Raw genomic sequence first — 19,291 nt, forward strand, 5'->3', positions numbered from 1 at the left:
TAAAATAAAGATAACACACACACACACACACACACACGCACGCCCGCACGCACGCACGCACGCCCGCACGCACCCCCCCCCCCCCCCCCCCACACACACACACAGGCAGTAATAAAAACTGTCAACATAGATATACATCCTGAACTGTGGCAAAACGCCCAGTGAGAGGGCAGATATTTCCCGTGCCTATGGTGAAGTAAAGAAAAGCAAAAACAAACAAACAAACAAACAACTCCACCCTGCTACAAGCTATACATGTGTATATTTGTAGCCGAAAGACTGCCTGGAACATTACGCGCGTGCAATTAGACCTCTCGCTTATCCAGTCCCGTTTTAGTCCTGTTTTAGTCCGGTCCCCTTGCCAGCCGGTGAAGCATGGGATGTACAGCGAACACCATGGAGGACAGCGCAACACACTGTAACGTTAGGTCAAACGATTACCTCGACTATACAGAAACGGTTTAAACTTTTTAAAAGAGCGAGGTCTGATTCAATCATTGTGCCTTTTTGTTCCACACTGACTAGAACCATACCTTCCTCAGATCTGCTCTTTGTGCGGCAATGATAGCGGCCTCTTGCTCCTTCAGGAACCTGTCGATTTGCAGCAGATAGTAGCGGCGCTGATCATAGGTTCTCAACCTGCCAGCCTTGAACTCCACCCTGGCCCGGTCAACAACCTGCAGGGTAGACATGAAACGTGCACAATGTGCAGTAAGTGAGACATGCTGCTAATCGCAGTCGCACACAATACCACCAATAACCAGATAGCACGCCATGACAACAGCTAAAGTCCACTTGAAGTCAATGCCCAGTACCATTCATGGTTTTGTTGCAGGGCCCTGGTTCTCTACTAATACTTACGAAACTTCGACTTTGCAAGTACTAGTCCAGGGGCGTCGGACACGGTACGGTCACTACGGTACTGACCGTACCACTTTTCGCCCCAGATACCCTGTGAATCAATAAAATACACTGATCTGGGCTCTAAAATTCCAAAATGTTCGGCTCAGCAACCCAGCGAGTAACTTGTACTTGAGATTGCTGACCGTACCACACTAAAATACCGTCCGACACCTCTGTAGTACCTGGATATGCTTTTGCTCTGTATCGCCTGTCTAACCAACTGTCAACAAGTCTCTAGGGGATGGCCATACTGGGAAAGAGAAATGTGACTCTGCAAGTGACAGTGTGTGTGTGTGTGCTTGTGTGCACGTGCACGTGTGGTGGTGATGGTGGCGGTAGTATTGTGTGTATGTGTGTGCGCGTGTGCGCATGTGAGTGTGTGCGTGTGTACAGTCACAGCCGTGTTCATCTGGTATGTGGGTCTGTGAACATGAGTACGGCACACACCAGTGGTGGATTCAGAGGGGTGGGGGTTACCCTGAGCCACTCCTTTTGAAACTTACATCATAATAAGCCTGGGTAGTAGTGATGGCACCGTACCATTACGGCATTAATCCCAGTGCAGTAGCATACATCGTGTACGTGCCCATTTCCAGCAATGGGAGAGAAACGCGCTATCATAGTAAACACCAGTACAAGAGATTAGTGTTGTCGTGCTGGGTGTTAGTGCGAGGGGCATCCACGAACCTGCGATAGTTTTGTAACATCAGACTGGGCACTTCAAATCAAATTTAATTTTATTCGAAACCCTGAAATTATTCTGAAAGTTAGTTTGTGTAGCCGCCGGATAACATACCTCTCTCATTTGCTCCTCCATGTTCAGCACGTGAGGTGGATCGAAGTTCGACTTCTCTCGCACAACAATGCAATGACTATGAGTAGGAGTACGAGTAGACAGACCGATCCAGTGGTAGACTCTGCTGCCAAAGAAATCCACACTGAACAGACAACCAACTCGAACTAACTTTTGAAATTCTCTTGCTCATTTCACTGCCCATGTGAACTGTGCCCACGTGATCAGAAGTGTCGTAATGATGTATGAGTCATCAGATTCACTGACATCACACCATGATTGTTTTTCTTGTATTCAGTCACAATGAATAAAAATGCAAACAACAACAATTCAGTGATCACATCATGTCATACCCCTTGCTTGCTTCCACAGTTCCAGGACTCCTGGAAGTACTTCCGGGAGTCGTGAAAGCCCGGCTTTGTATTTTTGTATTGTATTGTATTTATTGTATTTCAAGGATTATCGTAGCCCAGAAGCTCTAGGCCATGCATGTCGAGGGGATCATACTTTTCACAGGCCCGTCCGAGGCACCAACACTAGAGAGGTTTTGCATTCCGAATTTCGGAATGATTTTCGACTGTGCTTTTCCGAAAAAAGCGCGTTCCGAAAAACTGTATTTTCAGTGTTTTGCATTCCGAAAATCTGATTCGACTTCGTTTCCAAGGGTTGCCATGCAAAACAAAATGGAGAGCGTCGAAGGGGTTGAGCAGGATCAAATCCATGTGCGCAGGTCAAACTGAATTTGGGTGCGGTTCGAAGACGAGGACGGACTGATGGTGGACCAAGTGATCCAACAGCTGAAGACGAGGTTGGCGAACTACTGTCTTGTACTGTTAGTAGGCTCCAGGGCAAAGGAAGATAGAGTGTGATGAAGTGTGAGAAGATTAGTCAACATGGCGAGATCAACGAGAGCAGCAAAACTAGCAAAAATCAAAACTACATACGTGGAAATTTTTTCAAATAATCGAGAGCAGCAGAAAGCAAAAATACAAACATGAAAAATACACTTTTTTGTATTCAAATATGCACTCCCAAACATGAAAGAGCCGAAAATCTATTTTCGGAAAACCATGCACTTTCGCCACCACACTTCCGAAAGTTCGACTACTTTTTCGACTCCTGCCGCCACATTCCGAAAATAATTCCGAAATTCGGAATGCAAAACCTCTCTATTCAAGGGAGGTGATCCTGAGGTAGGCATAGCCCGATTTTGCTAGCAATTCTGCTAGCAAAATATCGAAGAATTTTGAAAGGGAATTTGCTGGCAAAACGGAGCAAAATATCGGTGTGTTCGCTGGAATTTGGGAGATTTTTCACTTATACGGAACATGTGACTCATTTTCGCACAGTTTTACCAACAGGTGACTCACTTTTTCTCATTTTGCCAACACGTGACCCACTTTCGGTCAGTTTTCCCACACGTGACACAAATTTTGGAGCAAAAAGGGAGCAAAATATCGAGTGGACTGGCAAAATGAAAGCAAAATATCGACGATGAGCCAGCATAATTTTGCGGCAAAATATCGAAGCTTCACTGGCAAAATCGGGCTTTGCCTATCCTGAGGCCCTCCCGCGGGAAAAAATTCAAAAATTGAAGCCAATTGCAAGCATTTCCGGACATTTTGTGCCATTTCAGTGTAACATGTTAGTAAACAATCATGAGAGACTTTTGATTCTGCAATAACTTAAACTTCCCAAAGAAGACGCTACGATCGGGGCCCGGACAAGGGTTCTTCATTATCCTCCCCCGGGAAAAAATTCAAAACTTGATTGAAGCCAAATTGCAAGCATTTTCAGGCATTTGGTGCCATTTCAGTGACTGGAATGAAAGACTTTTTGTTCTGCAATAAACCACGATCTGGCCGGACAAGGATCAGTCTTCATTATTTGCCACACTTGCGCTGACTCGTGGCTGCGATCATCGCGCCTTGTTGCAGTGTGCTAAAACAAAAAAAACAAAAAATGGCCGAAAAAGTGGGGCGGCCTTGTTTCACGACTGCGGCCTACCTCCAACAATCAGCTCCATCTTCCAAGGTTCTTCATCGTCGAGGATCCAAATCCTCCGCGGCGTACTTTAGATACTGCCCGGCGGTGTGCGTGTGTGTGAGCGGGAGCATGTGTGTGTGTGTGTGTCTGTGTCAGAGTGTGTGCGTGTGTGCGCGCCGCGTGTGTGTAAGCGGTCGTAGGCCTTGGCGGATAATGCCGGCAGAAAAATTGGCAGAATTCGGTACTTTTTCTGGTAAGTTTCATGCATGTTTGGTATGTGGATAAAGAAATGGAGCAGAATTCGAGGAATTGCCCGCCATAAGGTTTGTATGGTTCTGCCAATTTCACTGCTTTTCGAGCAGAATCTGCCACCTTTTCGAGCATTATCCGCCAAGGCCTAAAGCGGTGGCGGGACACTGATGTTGTGTCTGACATGAAGCCGGGATCATCAGTGCCAGATTGTAGTACTGTAGTAGTATTCATATTTCTCTAGGGCAGTCCGGCCCCACAGACCTATGGTCTCCTTACAGGGTACCCTAGCCAATTTAGGATTGCGATACGAAATTGACTTGGTGAAGCAGCAAGGCGGACCGATGCCGGAACTGAGTTCCAGCGGTTGGCGGCTAGATAAGAAAGAGAGGAATAACCAAATCTAGAGGAGGCTCATTGTGGACTGGTATGACCTCGCCCAGGATCGCAGAGAGTGGAGAACAGCACACAGCACCACATGATTCCTTCTCCTGCCGTGCATGTCACCTTAGACTTCGTTGGCAGTTGTGGAAAGAGTTCTCGCCGCCGCCAGGACTTGACTCGCCATGCCCGATTCTGCTCGTGACTTTAAAACACTCAGTTTGTCCCTTTGGGACCTGCTATCATCTCCGGATGGGCATATTGCGTTGTTACTATACTGTGTGTGTATGGGGAGGGGGGGGGGGGTACATGGTGTGTGTGTGTCTGTGTGTGTCAGTGCGCAAAAGTGTCCCTTGCCTTGGCCTTGGCTGTTTGTCTTTGCATTTTGCCCTTGCTCAGGCTCTTGTCTCAACTCTTCTTGAATTAAGGCTTCCTTTCCCCCTTTACACATCATTTCTTCGTTGACTCTGATCTCAATTTCGTTGCTATGGTTACCACTGTACACTTTGTGATGCTACATAGTCTCCACGAAAACCATGTACATGTACTCGTACTGCTATTTTTTTACTTCAGTGCATACTCCGAGCAGCAGCGGATAGAGAAAGAACATTGTCCAGGAGAGAGGATCTAGAGATGGTTTCTCTATCTGTTGGGAACGAGTGCTCAGGATTTGCCGGGTATAACACATGATGTAGTATATTCACAATTCCGTTTCTGCTTTAGTGTAACCCTGAGGTTGACTCACATGATTTATTTTCTACCCTTCCTCTCTCCGTACTACCTCCTCCCCCCCCCCCCCCCATCTAATTCCCTCTGTCGTCCACATGTATCAAAGGAGGCGAAACCGCCTGTTTGTGGTGCGACCAAGAGTATAAATATAACCCCCCCCCCCCCATACTCTTGGTGCGACGTTAAAACAGGTCGCGGAATCGAAGAAACATTAGCGGAAAATGCAAGTTATCCTGGCTGAAAATCCCTTCAGTCCATACAGATTCTGTCTCCCATGTCTGCTCTTTGGGAAGAGAAGGTTTCGGTGAAGGAGTGTTCTCTACAGTTCAAGTTCGAACTGATCCCTAATGCGTGACTATCTCGTACTTAGTTCTTGCAGATTTTGGGAACCATCATTGGTCATTCTGTTCCTCCAAATAATCCATCCTGCTTTCCATGTACTTCAACGTCGCAATTGCCTTCAATAACGTACGGTGCCCGTGATGATCACAATACTCAATAGCAAACAGCAATTACAATGTCATGTAGCTGTACAAAGCTAGCAAAGTCATCACTCATCAGGTGCGATAATGCCATTGTCCATTTGATTCCTACATGTAGTAAGAATAGATGATAGAACACTGCACCAGCCAGCTAGCGGCTGTGTACGTGTGTACGTGTGTACGTGTGAGCTGTTGCCTTCAGCCCAACTGCACATGCTGACTGGCTCGGCACGGGCGCTGCGGCCCAAACGTGGCAGGCCACCTAAGAACCCTCGGTCACAGCCATCGTTAGCACAATTGCCGTCGTCGGCAATAGTGCCTCCGTTACCCGTATCGAGAACCGTGGAGATGGATAATGTGCACATCGTCACCACAACACAATGCACGACAACAGCACCGTTGAAGAGAGTACGCCACAAGAACATCTGGCTCAAGACCAAAGTGGACGCTGCGATGAGGTGATGCCCCCATCGCCGTCGTTGCCGTTGCCTCCCCCGGAACCGCCACCTGCACCTGTCATCTGCGGTGCTGGGGCTTGGTCTGTGGGGTCGGTGGCACAGGTGAATATGGAAGAGGCAAGCACTGAACATGAACAAGGAGAAAGAAAGCTGAAGGGAACGGAATTCAACAGAGAAAACAACACGATCAACATTCAAAGACCTAGACGTTTGATGTATATGGATTCCCCCATGCCATATTTGACCTGTAGTTCATGTACTCCCGTACTAGATTTGTACCACAGTTGTATGACCTCGCACCATAACGGCATGCTTGCTTGGCTTGGGAGATACTTCCGTGCTTCATGTGTTTTGCCTCTTCAGTTGTGTTTTCCTTCTCTTCAGATTTGTTTTATAATAAATGTCTTCTTGCTATCTGTAGACATATCATGGCGCAGTGAACTGTTCGTTCCTTGTAGAACTCACCTGTGTGTTTAGTTTCTCGTGCTTTGTGTTTGCACCTCGTTGTGTTGCGCACTGGCCGATTTTTTTTGTAGTTTGTTCGTGATAATGGCATTTGCGTAGGTTGCGACCACGATGTCCGACTCAGACCCTGCTCCTGACATTGTTGCCCTGACCGCGATGTTGGCGGCACAAATGAAGTCCTCAGAGGAGAGGGAACGTAAAATGGCTGACCTGTTCCAACAAACTATACAACGACTGACACAACCAACACAACAACCCGTGCAACCCAGCACCACATCACCAGCTCCAAAGCCTGTCTCTGCGGAGCGACCGATTTTACTGTCGTCCTCGACATTAGCCGACTTCACGGCATGGCAGGAAATGTGGCGAGACTATTATGAGTGCCAGCACCTGTCAGCCCAGAGCCGTGAGACCAGAGTATCCTCGCTGCGGCAAGCTCTTGATGAGGAGCTACGCAGATTTCTCCGCGAGGGTATAATCGTGACTCCACCGAATCCCGATGCGGACGATGTGATTTCTGCAGTCAAGGAATATTTGCGACGGCAGCGCAACCCACTCCTGGATCGTATCGCATTTTACGACAGGTGTCAGTCGAAAGGCGAGTCTTTCGATTGTTTTTACACTTCGTTGAAAGAATTACACACTAGCTGTGATTTTCCGGACGTTGTTTTGTGCTCACAATGTTCAGCACACACATGTAGTACCTGTCGCACAAGCCTGACACGTGTGCGTGCTGACACCCTGCGTGACAGGATTGTCATTGGAATTGGTGACGACGCTACCCGGCACAAGCTATTGTCTGCCAAGGACTTGACCCTGAACGATGCAGTCACAATTTGCCGGGCGGAGGAAGCGGCTACCACGACGAGCAGCAGTATCCCGTCCACCAGCCAGCTCAATGCTGTGCGGCGGTCCGCGTACCAACGCAGTAAGCAACAATCCCGACAGGGACAGCCTGGCAGCAAGATGTCTGCACCTGTATTGCCATCTGCATCCGCTCCCTCGTCAGGAAGCGACACACACAAGAAGTGCCCCAATTGCGGCCGGAGCCCGCACACAAAGTCTAGTTGCCCTGCCAGCGGCAAGAAATGTAATGGCTGTGGCAAGACTGGTCACTTTCTCGCTATGTGTAGGTCGTCGTCACAATCGGACCGGAACGTGAAGCATGTGGGCCAACTGAAGTTGCAGCGTACTCGTCTTGCTGCGCAGCCTACTGTGCGTGTGTCCACCCGTTTAGCCACTGAGGATGAGGCAGTCACGCTACCCTGGGTCCCTGATACTGGCAGTGACGTCGATGCCATTGGCGAGCATCATCTCGAACTGCTTGGCGGGTTCCCCGAGAACCTCGACCATGACCCAGAGTGCGTCCTAGCGGCATCTGGAGAGCAGTTGCAGAACGTCGGCAGTATTCGTGCTTCACTTCAGGTTGGCGAAGTACAACACAGCACCGTAATCCACGTGTACAAGGGTCTGGACGATGCTCTTCTATCACGTTCGTCCTTGAGTGCACTCCAGCTCCTCCCGTCAGATTGGCCTGCACAGTACCCTGCTGCTAATGCTGCCGCGCAACCTAAGATCCGTGCTGTATCAAAGCCTGTTGTCAATCCGAGCTCTGCTGATATCGCTCGTGTTCGCGATGAGCTACTGCAGGAGTTCTCGGACGTGTTTTCCGACACTGGCTTGAAGGCGATGGCAGGTCCTCCGATGGACATCCAACTTCAGCCAGATGCTAAGCCGTCATGTGTCCATACCGCACGCCCGATTCCGTACGCGTTTCGTGACCAGGTCAAGTCACAGCTGGACACAATGGTTGTCGATGGCATAATCGAGCCTGTCAGTGAGCCTAGTGAATGGTGTCACCCAATTGTGCTCGTCGACAAGAAAGGTACCTCCGAGAAACGCCTCACCGTCGATTTCAAACGACTGAATGACCAAGTCCTGAGACCAGCCCACCCTGTTCGCACCGCTCGCGATGTGGTTTCTGGTATTGGATCGGCACAGTTCCTCACCAAGCTTGACGCAAGGCACGGATACTGGCAAATCCCACTGAGTGAGCAGGCATGTCCAATGACCACATTCATCACCCCATACGGCAGGTATCGCTTCCTACGCAACCCTCAAGGCCTGATTTCCGCCGGGGATGTTTTCAACTGCCGCACTGATGCTGCGTTTGATGCAATCCCGAATTTCGCCAAGGTTGTAGATGATTGCCTGGCCTATGATGACGACTTTGCCTCCCATGTCACCCATGTCCGTGACATCCTGCTGTGTGCTCGACAGCATGGCATTACTCTGAGCCCGTCCAAATTCACCTTTGCGTCACATCACGTCCATTTCTGCGGCTACATTGTCAGTCCAGACGGCTGGGTTGTTGACGATGACAAGGCAGCGGCTATTCGCGATTTTGACATTCCTGCGAACCGCACTGATTTGCGTTCGTTTCTTGGCCTGGTGAACCAGTGTAGCGAGTTCTCACCACACCTCGCCGCCTGCACCACTCCGCTTCGTGGTCTGTTGAAGACGACCCGTGAATTTGTCTGGGATGCCAACCACACTGTTGCGTTCGAGAAGACCAAGTCTACTCTGCTGTCTCCTCCTATCCTGGCCTTCTACCAGCATGGACACGACCTCCGTCTGGAGACTGATGCCTCTGCACTACGTGGTCTCGGCTTCGTTCTGTGGCAGAAGCAGGATGATAAGTGGCGAATCATCCAGTGTGGCTCCCGCTACCTCTCTGACGCCGAATCTCGCTATGCTGTTGTTGAGCTCGAGATGCTCGCCGTCGTTTGGGCTGTGCACAAGTGCAAGTTGTACTTATCCGGCACCCTATTTGATCTGATCACTGATCACCGTCCGTTGATCCCGATTATCAACGCGTATTCTCTAGATCAGATCGAGAATCCTCGCCTTCTTCGTCTTCGCCTGAAGCTGCAGTCGTTTCAAGTGCACGCTTCCTGGCGAAAAGGCTCTGATCACGCGTTTGCTGATGCGCTGTCTCGCAATCCCGTCGGCATCCCGTCTTCAGATGATGAACTCGGCGAAGCCCCTGCTCTTCATTGCCGCAGCATCCGTGTGTGCATGCTCCGTGATGATGGTCCTCACCCCAACCTGAAGTTTGCTGAACTTCGAGCAGCCGCCTCAGCTGATCCAGTCTATCAGTCTCTTGTCCAGTGCGTTCTGCATGGTTTTCCCGCTCGTCAGCGTGATTTGGATGCTCCACTCCAACCCTTCTGGAATGGACGTGAGCACCTGTCAGTGGACCAGGGCATCGTCATGAAAGGCCAACGCATTCTTGTTCCCTTGGCTATGCGTCAACGCGTTCTTGCTAATCTTCATGCATCGCATCAAGGTCTCGTCCGCACGAAGGCTCGCGCCCGGCAGCTCGTGTACTGGCCTGGTCTCACCGCCGACATAGACACCCTTGTCCGTGCCTGTTCCGCGTGTCGAGAATTCCAGTCGTCGCAGTCAGCCGAACCACCGATGAATGACCGTCATCCTACTCTGCCGTTCGAGTTTGTGTCCGCTGATCTGTTCTCTTGCCAAGGCTACGAGTTTCTTGTTTATGTCGACCGTCTGACTGGTTGGCCGTGCGTTGTTCGAACCGGCAGGACCACGTCATCACACGATGTCATTCTCGCTTGTCGTCGTTGGTTTGCCGATCTGGGTGTGCCTGCTGTACTGTGCACCGACGGTGGCCCCCAGTTTGCATCGAAGAAGTTTGCTGACTTCTGTAGCCGTTGGCAAGTGCAACGCGTATCCTCTTCCCCGCATTACCCCCAGAGTAATGGACATGCGGAAGCTGCAGTGAAAGCTATGAAGCGCTTGCTGCTCAAGACCTCGTCAAATGGCAATCTCGACACAGATGCATTTCGTCGTGGTCTACTGGAGTGGCGGAACACGCCCGGTCCGTCTGGCAAGAGCCCAGCTGAGCATCTTCTCGGGCATCCACTTCGGTCTTTCGTCATTGCTGAGTGGACGCAGTTTGATTCCTCGTGGTCGACCGTCGCTAGTGAGCGTGAAGAACAGTCACCACCCTCGACACCTGTTTCCGCCAGTACTCCCACCCACCGCTCTCTTCCCGTTCTCCGTATCGGCACTCCTGTGGACGTCCAGGATCCGAAGACGAAGCGTTGGACAACCCGTGGCGTGATTGTGGCCATTGGGCAGCACCGTGACTATTTCGTCAAGTTGGCTAGTGGTCGAGTTTATTGGAGAAATCGCCGTTTTCTTCGTCCGTTCTCTCCACCCGTGCCGTCACCAGCACCATGCGTTTCACCACAGCCGTCTGTTGTCGTTGCTCCTGCTACGCCTCCTCCTCTGCGTCGCAGCACACGAGCACACCAACCACCCTCTCGTTTGAACATTTCCTCCACCCGTGGACAGTCTTATGCATCTTGATTTGTTCTGGACACATCGTGTACATGTTCTTGAGGATTGTTCTCATATCGTATCTTTCTGTATCCTTGTGTGGCATGCTATGTCTGTTCCGCCGTGTGCTATAGGCCGTTGCTTGCCATACTTATTTGTTTGTTTGTTTGGATTTGATAGATAATACTGGATTTGTTTTCTCAGCATTATCTCGAAGGGGCGTGATGTATATGGATTCCCCCATGCCATATTTGACCTGTAGTTCATGTACTCCCGTACTAGATTTGTACCACAGTTGTATGACCTCGCACCATAACGGCATGCTTGCTTGGCTTGGGAGATACTTCCGTGCTTCATGTGTTTTGCCTCTTCAGTTGTGTTTTCCTTCTCTTCAGATTTGTTTTATAATAAATGTCTTCTTGCTATCTGTAGACATATCAACGTTCAACGGCTAATTATTCAATGAATTATTACAGTACTGGATGTCAAGCACCGGCGAAGACACTGGGAACAGAAGATTTAACAACAACAGGAACAACAACAATAACAACAACAACAATGGTAACAAATTACAGTCGTCCCTCTCTAATCCGGCACTTTATAATCCAGCACCCTCGATAAACCGGCACAATTTTCAGGAGCCAAATGTCCTCTTCATGCACATTGCAGCAGTAGATCAGATTTGTTAATCCAGCACCCTCCCTAATCCAGCAGATTTTCGTGGCACAAATGGTGCCGGATTATAGAGGGACCACTGTACCATCAAGATCAAAGGAGGAGTCAACGAACAGAGATTAAGCAACATGAAGCGAGCCTGGGACCGATCGGTGTGGATGAGGAGAATGACACGGGGGACGACACTGAGGACGAGTTGGAAGATGAGACGGAGGACGAGGTTGCGGTTGGTGGAGACGAGGAATCGGATGGTGATTGTGATCGTAAGAAGTCTGCCGTTTTTCTTCATCTGTTGTCTCACCCTAAGTGTCTGCAGGTGTATGATGATTTTAGTTTTTCTGTTCTTTGTCGTGCACGGTACGCTAGTCAGTTGAAAGTACTTGAGGCTGTTTGTATTCGTTTGCATAAGCCTGATCAGTAGTAAGTGCGACTTTTTGACCTTTGACCTTTGGGCCAAATAAGGCACACTGTGTTGGGGGCAGGTTCTGGCACACTTTTTGACCTTTGACCTTTGGTCCAAATAAGGCACACTGTGTCGGTCGTGCTGGGTCTGGCCCCGGGATCCCCCAGAGTTTGACCTTTGACCCCTGGCATGCCATAAATGTCATTCTTAAAGGGGAAGTTAAGGCAAAAATTAAAATTTCACCAGTTGTAGTCTTCGGGGTGGTGAGTCGAATGGTCGTGGTCCGAGGAAGCTGAGACGCTCCCTTCCTACTTGAATCCCAATCGAACTCGCGCACTTCCACCGAAACTGGGTGACTGCGCCCTACAAGATGGGGATTTGTATGCAAAATGTCACTAAAAGCGCCATTTCGTTCTTATAAAAGCACGGATGACCGCGATTGGCCCATATGTTGTAGTCTTTTGGACGCTGAGTCGACTGGTTTTGGTCCGAAAAGGCTGCGATGCGGCGTTCCTCCTTTATTCCCAATCGAACATGGTTGAAGAAGCGGTCACGTGCTCCTGCGTACACCAGTCACCTGGTCACCGTGCCTGCAGGGTACAACTTACTAGCCTGTTTGACCTATTTTGGGTGCAGTCCTGTCACTCGAGTTGAACTCGAGTTGAACCTTGGTGTGAAAGTTGTCACCTGCTGGCGTGGTGACCAGGTGATTTGGGCACCCAGGACCACGTGACCGCTTCTTCAACCATGTTCGATTGGGAATAAAGGAAGAACGCTGCATCGCAGCCTTTTCGGACCAAAACCAGTCGACTCAGCGTCCAAAAGACTACAACATATGGGCCAATCGCGGTCATCCGTGCTTTTATAAGAACGAAATGAGAAGACAGCTCGCAAACCGCAGTCCAGCCTGACACCAGATCGTCAAGCCCAGTGCGCTGGAGTGTCAGAAGGTCCTGGCGATAGTGATGCTGTAAGGCAGATCAAGGGCCTCTTCGAGACGTTTCAAGGGCAATTTCGATCGGAATTCAAGAACATCATCGAAGAGACCCTGGGACCACGACTGGACAGCCTTGAAAAGAGGCTTGACGAGCAGCGCCAAGACATCAACCGCTTGTCAGCGGAGAACCGTAGGCTGAAGGCAGCAGTAGAGAAATGTAATGACGATGTTGGCAAGGCGGACAATGGTGCCAAATCCGCCATTGTCGAGATGAAGAAAACATTTGCCGACATCACTGCCAGCCATCCTGCCGCCAGTCCAAATTCTGCTGCAAGCTCCAAATACGGACTGTCTGAGGAGACACTGCGTGACCTTGTTGCGGAGGCCAGTGAGCAGCAGAACAGAGTAAACAATGTCATCCTTCGCGGCGTACAGGAGCTCCCATCGGAGAACCTGTCTGCCATAATCGGCACCCTCGCCCCACAACTCGCTCCAGAGGACATCAAATCTGCAGCCCGGCTTGGCCCCAGCCATTCATCACGGCCACGGGATGAAACATCTGGCTCACTTGCTGGGGCAAAACCAGCGCCTCGTCTCGTGCGAGTGGTGTTGTCCCCACAGGGGAAGAATTTACTTCTACGCAACAAAACGTCAGCACAATATAAAGGAGACAACGTCTACATCCAACACGACCTAACCCGACAAGAACAACGACGACGGAGGGACTTAGTCCCGAAGTTTCGAGCTCTTCGCGACAAAGGTGTACGATGTCACCTCCCCCGTGACAAGATTATCAATAATGGTGCACCGCTGTCATCAGACGACATCACCCGTCTCCTCAACACAGTCACCCAATAGGATACTGCCAGGGCATCCCCTCAAACGTCAGCACGAAAGCTAAGTATTGCTCACCTCAATGTATGTAGCCTGTATAATAAATTACATGAAATTGAAGCACTCATGCATGCTCACGATTTAGACATATTAACGTTAACGGAAACGTGGCTATCCGACAGTGTACCTGACATATGTATTACAGTACCTGGATACACCATGCATAGACTTGATCGGAACTCAAAGAGAGGAGGTGGTGTCAGTATATACGTAAGAGAAGGCTTTGATAATCGAGCACTACATCACTCCTCTCCCATTGAAGCCCTCGCAGTACACGTGAACATTCACCCCCAGCCTCTCACTATCCTCTGTGCATATAGAGCTCCAACAGTACCTGTGGCATTTTGGCAAAGCCTATCTAGCCTAACTGATGACATACTGGATTGTACACCAGCCTCCTCCGCGTGCATAATTCTAGGCGATTTCAATGTCAATGTCCAAGACCCTAGTCACGCACACTACCCTCACCTACGAACATTCTGCTCTGATTTTGATCTCCGAAACGTTGTCACGTCACCAACTAGACTCCCCAGTGCAACAACCATAGACCTAGCACTGATCTCAAGCTCCTCCTCCACCACGTCCACTGCAAGACCAGGCAGGGATGAACTGATTTACAAAGACTGCAATGTTATTCCATGTGATATTTCCGATCACCAACTTGTTCGTGTGACCTACACTATCCATGCTACCACCAGCACACTCAAGACAAACAGACAGGTACAAGTACGAAAGCCACCGCTGCGCACGTTGAAGATCAAGCAATTCCAAGAGACAGCTGCTAAGCATATGTCTACTCTCCACCAGCAGATCACACGCAGTTCATCACAGATGTCTCTAGATAGTTATACTGAACACTGGCAGGATGCAGTCAGTGATGCCTTGAATGAGTACTGCCCACTAAAGACCGTTAACGCCAAGAAGAGCTATACTCCATCGCCTTGGATAGACGATGAGCTCCGGCAGACTTTATTCAAGCGTAAACGAGCACACCGTGCAATGATAAAACGTCCTGATCGCCCAGACCTGCTGCAACAATTCCGAACTCTACGAAGACAATGCAAACTTTTGACTAGGAAGAAACGGTCTACATACTTCCAGCAACAACTAATCAATCATCGAAACCACCCAAGAGAGCAATGGAGTGTCATGAACAATCTACTGGGTAGAATTAAAATCAACCAGGAACCTGCTGCCGAAGTAGCCGACATCACAAAGACATTTACAGACGTTGTCAACGATACATCACTTTCTGGCAGTACACTACGCACTCCCAATGGCCCTTTATCGGAATACTCACTGACACAGTTCACACCAGTCACTGTTCCACAAGTCCAACTCCATATCCAGAGAATGAACAGTCGTAAAGCCACAGGACCTGATAACATCCCCGCCCAGGCTTACAAGCTCATCAATGATGAGATCGCCCCATCTTTGGCCAAACTATTTACCATGTCTCTTACATCTGGCGATTTTCCATCGACTTACAAACTAGCAAATGTGCGGCCTATCTACAAGCGTGGAGATAAGTCAGTCCCATCCAACTATAGACCAATATCACTCCTGTCCCACATGTCTAAGCTACTGGAACATATTGTACACGACCAACTAATGTACTATATCTATAATGCACCACCACCACTGGTACCCCTACCTGCTGAGCAATTTGCCTACCGCAGAGGCCACTCCTGCGAGGACTTGCTCACGCCCGTGATCAACGACTGGATGCTCTCCTTGGACAAAGGTGATTATGTCGTAGCTGCCTTTCTAGACATGTCTAAGGCATTCGACACAGTTAGTCATGCAGTTCTACTGAGTGAACTTCTGGAGATCGGTGTCGGTGGTACTGCCTTGCAGTGGTTCCGTAGCTACCTTACCCACAGGAAGCAACGTGTAGTCACCAAGACACAACACGGCCTAGAATATAGCAGCAACAGGGGGGTTCCGCAAGGCTCCGTCTTGGGGCCCTCTCTCTTCAATCTGTCAGTCAGAAAGCTCCCCTCTGTACCCCAGCACTGCAAGGCTCGACAGTACGCGGACGATGTCTCCCTTTACAAAGCTGGCAAGAACGTTGAACAGTTGTGCAAGGAGCTGACGGAAGACATTGTCAAAGTGAAAGAGTTCTTGGCGGCCAGAGGCTTACTGCTGAATCCTTCCAAGACGCAGTTTGTCGTGTTCAGGTCAAAGTGCAAGCCCCTTGACCCCAGCGTCGCTCTACAGCTGGGTGAGGTCACAATCAACCCTAGTGCACACATTCGATACCTTGGCGTTGTACTCGACGAACATCTCTCCTTCGGAGAGCACGTTAGCCAACTAGAGCGGAAAGTTGGAAGTAAGTTAGCCATGTTCAGAAAGGTCCGAGATCATATGACGGTAACTGCGAAGCGTGCCTTTTACATTTGTTCCATTCAGACAGTACTCGAGTATGGGAGTAACTCATTTGCTCATTGCTTGTCAGTAACTCTTCATGACCGTCTAGTCCGTCTTAGTAATAGAGCTCTACGCATTGTGTTCAGTATGCCTCGCTTTTCTGACGTATCCCTTGTTAATGCACGCCATCACATTCTCCCTTTGTCTGTGCGCTATCAGTTCAAACTCTATATCTTAGTGTTTCGTGTCCTGAATCAGTTAACTACTACTCTCCTTACTGATTGCTTTTGCCTTCGTTCTACTTCTACTCGTACCAATTCCTGCACTCGCTCCCAGGTATCTTCGTCTGTCACTCTACCAAAAGCTAAAACTCGTTTCGGTCTCTTTTCAGTTTCTTTCATCGGTTCCGACCGTTGGAATGCACTCCCCGCTGCAGTCCGCTTATGCTCTTCACTGCACCTATTCCGTAATTCAGTACTTTCATTTCTAGGGTACCCTGTAAGAAGGCCTTAGGCCTGTGGGGATTGCCCTATCAAAAATTTGATAATAATAATAATAATAAATGGCGCTTTTAGTGACATTTTGCATACAAATCCCCATCTAGTAGGGCGCAGTCACCCAGTTTCGGTGGAAGTGCGCGAGTTCGATTGGGATTCAAGTAGGAAGGGAGCGTCTCAGCTTCCTCGGACCAAGACCATTCGACTCAGCACCCCGAAGACTACAACTGGTGAAATTTTAATTTTTGCCTTAACTTCCCCTTTAAGGTTCTTTTCGCCATAGATGGCGAACGTGCACTTGTGCACGTTCGGTGCATTCGCACCGGGGAGTAGTAAAATACGTACTATCCCCTGATTTGCACATCGTAGATGTGCATTGCATGCAGTGAATGACATATTGCGCATGCGTGCATACGCACGCGGAGCGTGTGACCTTCAGTGGTCCTATGCGTGTGGAAAAGATGCAGTGCAACACAAGGTGTACTAGTACACGTGTCATTATACTACTCCCTGATTCGCACTTCGTAGATGTGCAGCAAACAAGTTCACGTTCCGTGCATTCGTTTTATTTGCACATCGTAGATGTGCACTGATTGACAAGTTGCCCATGCAGAGCATGCCTAATCGGCTTTTCGATCGGTTAAGAGAATGTTCAAATTCGGCCATATTATGAGCCCCAAGATCAGAACTCGGCTCAACGTAGTACTTGAAGTCACCGTTCCCATTACGTCATGTACATTTACACACACTCTGTTGAAGCACTGAAACATCGGTTTTCGGCGAATTCAACAAGCGAAATTTGAAAATTCGGCGAAAAGATGGGTGATTTCTTCAAAACCACTTTCTTCGGCGAATTTTTCGGCCGGCCGATTTGGGAAATGCCTACTATCCATGCAGGTGCATTAGATGCATATTTCTATTTTGATCGGGATACAGTAAGAATCAACCGGCTACGCCCGGAGTATCATGCATCAAAACAATTATTGAAGGGGTGTCACAGTGAAGCAGTGTTGCTACGCACCGCAAATCCCCTCTGCACTGCACCGAATCTATACTGGAGAATCCAGAGTGACCAGCAAAGAGTCACAACCCGCACGTATCCAGTCACACTAAGGCATATCCACCATTCCCCACATATTCACTGTAACAAAACACAATACTGTTTACTATAATGCACTTTTATTTAAATGGACTTGGATGAGTCTGTAGAAGAGAACACAATGCACGCACACGCATGCATGCGCGGGCACACACACACACACACACACACACACATCTAGGTTATAGTGCTATACACATATCTAGGGTTTAGGAAGCACGAGAATGTGTCGAAGCACCCACACATACCCCTTCATGCAGTGTACTTCAGTAGCCCAACACATTACGACTGCACAGGACCATCACAAAACACATTACGACTGCACTGTTACTACACTACACACACAGTTACTACACTACGCCTGTTACAAGTACTTACAAATAATTTTGAAACAAATGGCACATCCCGAAGACGGCAGGTCCAGACCTTCATACATCATCATCATCTGTAAAACCAAGCATGAGCGCACACAAACACTATTAGTGTCACGAATACGGAAGCAGGGTATTAAAGACAAGAGGATACGAAACAAGTAAGTATCGCTATAACGAGGGGGATAAGTATACATGTAGACAGAGCAGTGCTTACTTACAGGGTCCTAATACGCTCCACGGCGTCCCGGTAGTCGGACTGCAACAGCAGCCCGACCTGCCGGCCCTCCCAGTAACGGGTTAGATGGGCCGCACCCGCCAGGTGTGCGGCCACGGCTGGGCCTCCCACCAGCCTTTCTCCACTGTAAAAACGAAAGAAACCGCAGAAAGCACAGTGTCATAGAGCTCTTTTGTTGGGGGAGAGAGCTAGGAGCACTGCACACTTACCATTTGTCACAATATATGATGAGAAAGAGGCGGCGCTTGACGCACCGCCTCAGGTGCTGGAATAGGGGTATTACCCCTGACATTCGAACGCTACAGTGACAAGTGAAAGCCATTTGGACTGTAATGATACTGAAGTGAAGGTGTGAACCGCAAAGCAAGACCTTTACCTTCTTCCTGTCAAATTCGCTCCCCAGCTGCATACCGACATCATCCGCTAAAACCCAATCATACCAAGTAACGCAAAGGTCATCAGTTGACCTTTTGGACTTTTCAACTCTTATCCAAAACCACCAAGAGGAAAAAACCAGGATGAAGAAGACGTCAGTTGTAGAAGCGTTTGTGGAGGAGTTGTTACATTATTCTCAGTAAATAGATATGGCTGATACATTCGGTGTAGACGTGGACGACCGGTCGTGGTCTCTCACCACGGGTCCTTTACTAATAGAAAGGCGGACGCCAATAAGAACTGTTGTGGAGGTGGCAGATCAAAACGCGCAGCAAGAAATTTGGCACGTCGATGGTAGACTCCATCGGGAGGACGGACCAGCTCTTGTTGATAGTAGGGGAGTGTCCGCCTGGTGCTATGAAGGTCGCCTTCATCGCGTTAATGAACGGGCTTGGATAGGACGGGGTAGCATCGAGTACTACCTCAACGGCGCCTAGAGCCGGCGGTCCTGCAGCCAGTTATTGTGACGCCACATGCTGTATTCTACGGTGGTATCACCAAGGAAGGCTCCACAGGGAGAATGCGCCAGCGGTTATACACAGGGAAGGTAACAATCGT

The 19,291-nt window shown here is 49.2% G+C and overlaps 1 protein-coding gene and 1 long non-coding RNA gene across 4 annotated transcripts in view; both read right to left on the reverse strand.

Annotated features, from left to right (window-relative positions):
• LOC135809765 (aldehyde dehydrogenase family 3 member B1-like) overlaps window positions 1–1,860 on the reverse strand; it is a 14,067-nt gene extending 12,207 nt beyond the window's left edge. Inside the window, exons 1-2 of one of the 3 annotated variants that reach the window (XM_065323191.1) lie at window positions 1,700–1,860; window positions 534–677 (exon numbers count right to left, since the gene is read on the reverse strand). In XM_065323191.1, the coding sequence (XP_065179263.1) occupies window positions 534–677; window positions 1,700–1,720 (165 nt within the window). In that variant the 5' untranslated portion in view covers window positions 1,721–1,860. Of the gene's footprint in view, window positions 1–533; window positions 678–861; window positions 1,003–1,406; window positions 1,509–1,699 lie in introns of those variants that run through there. The other 2 variants (XM_065323193.1, XM_065323192.1) reach the window with 2 other exon arrangements.
• Window positions 1,861–17,733: 15,873 nt separating this feature from the next.
• Window positions 17,734–18,631, reverse strand: LOC135809768 (uncharacterized). The gene is made up of 4 exons (XR_010552238.1): window positions 18,508–18,631; window positions 18,282–18,422; window positions 18,068–18,134; window positions 17,734–17,793 (listed from the first exon to the last, which is right to left on the reverse strand). It is a non-coding gene; the product is annotated as an uncharacterized LOC135809768 (long non-coding RNA).
• Window positions 18,632–19,291: the final 660 nt, after the last annotated feature.

Source organism: Sycon ciliatum, chromosome 2 (assembly GCF_964019385.1).
Source record: "Sycon ciliatum chromosome 2, ocSycCili1.1, whole genome shotgun sequence".
Classification (NCBI taxonomy): Eukaryota; Metazoa; Porifera; class Calcarea; order Leucosolenida; family Sycettidae; genus Sycon; species Sycon ciliatum.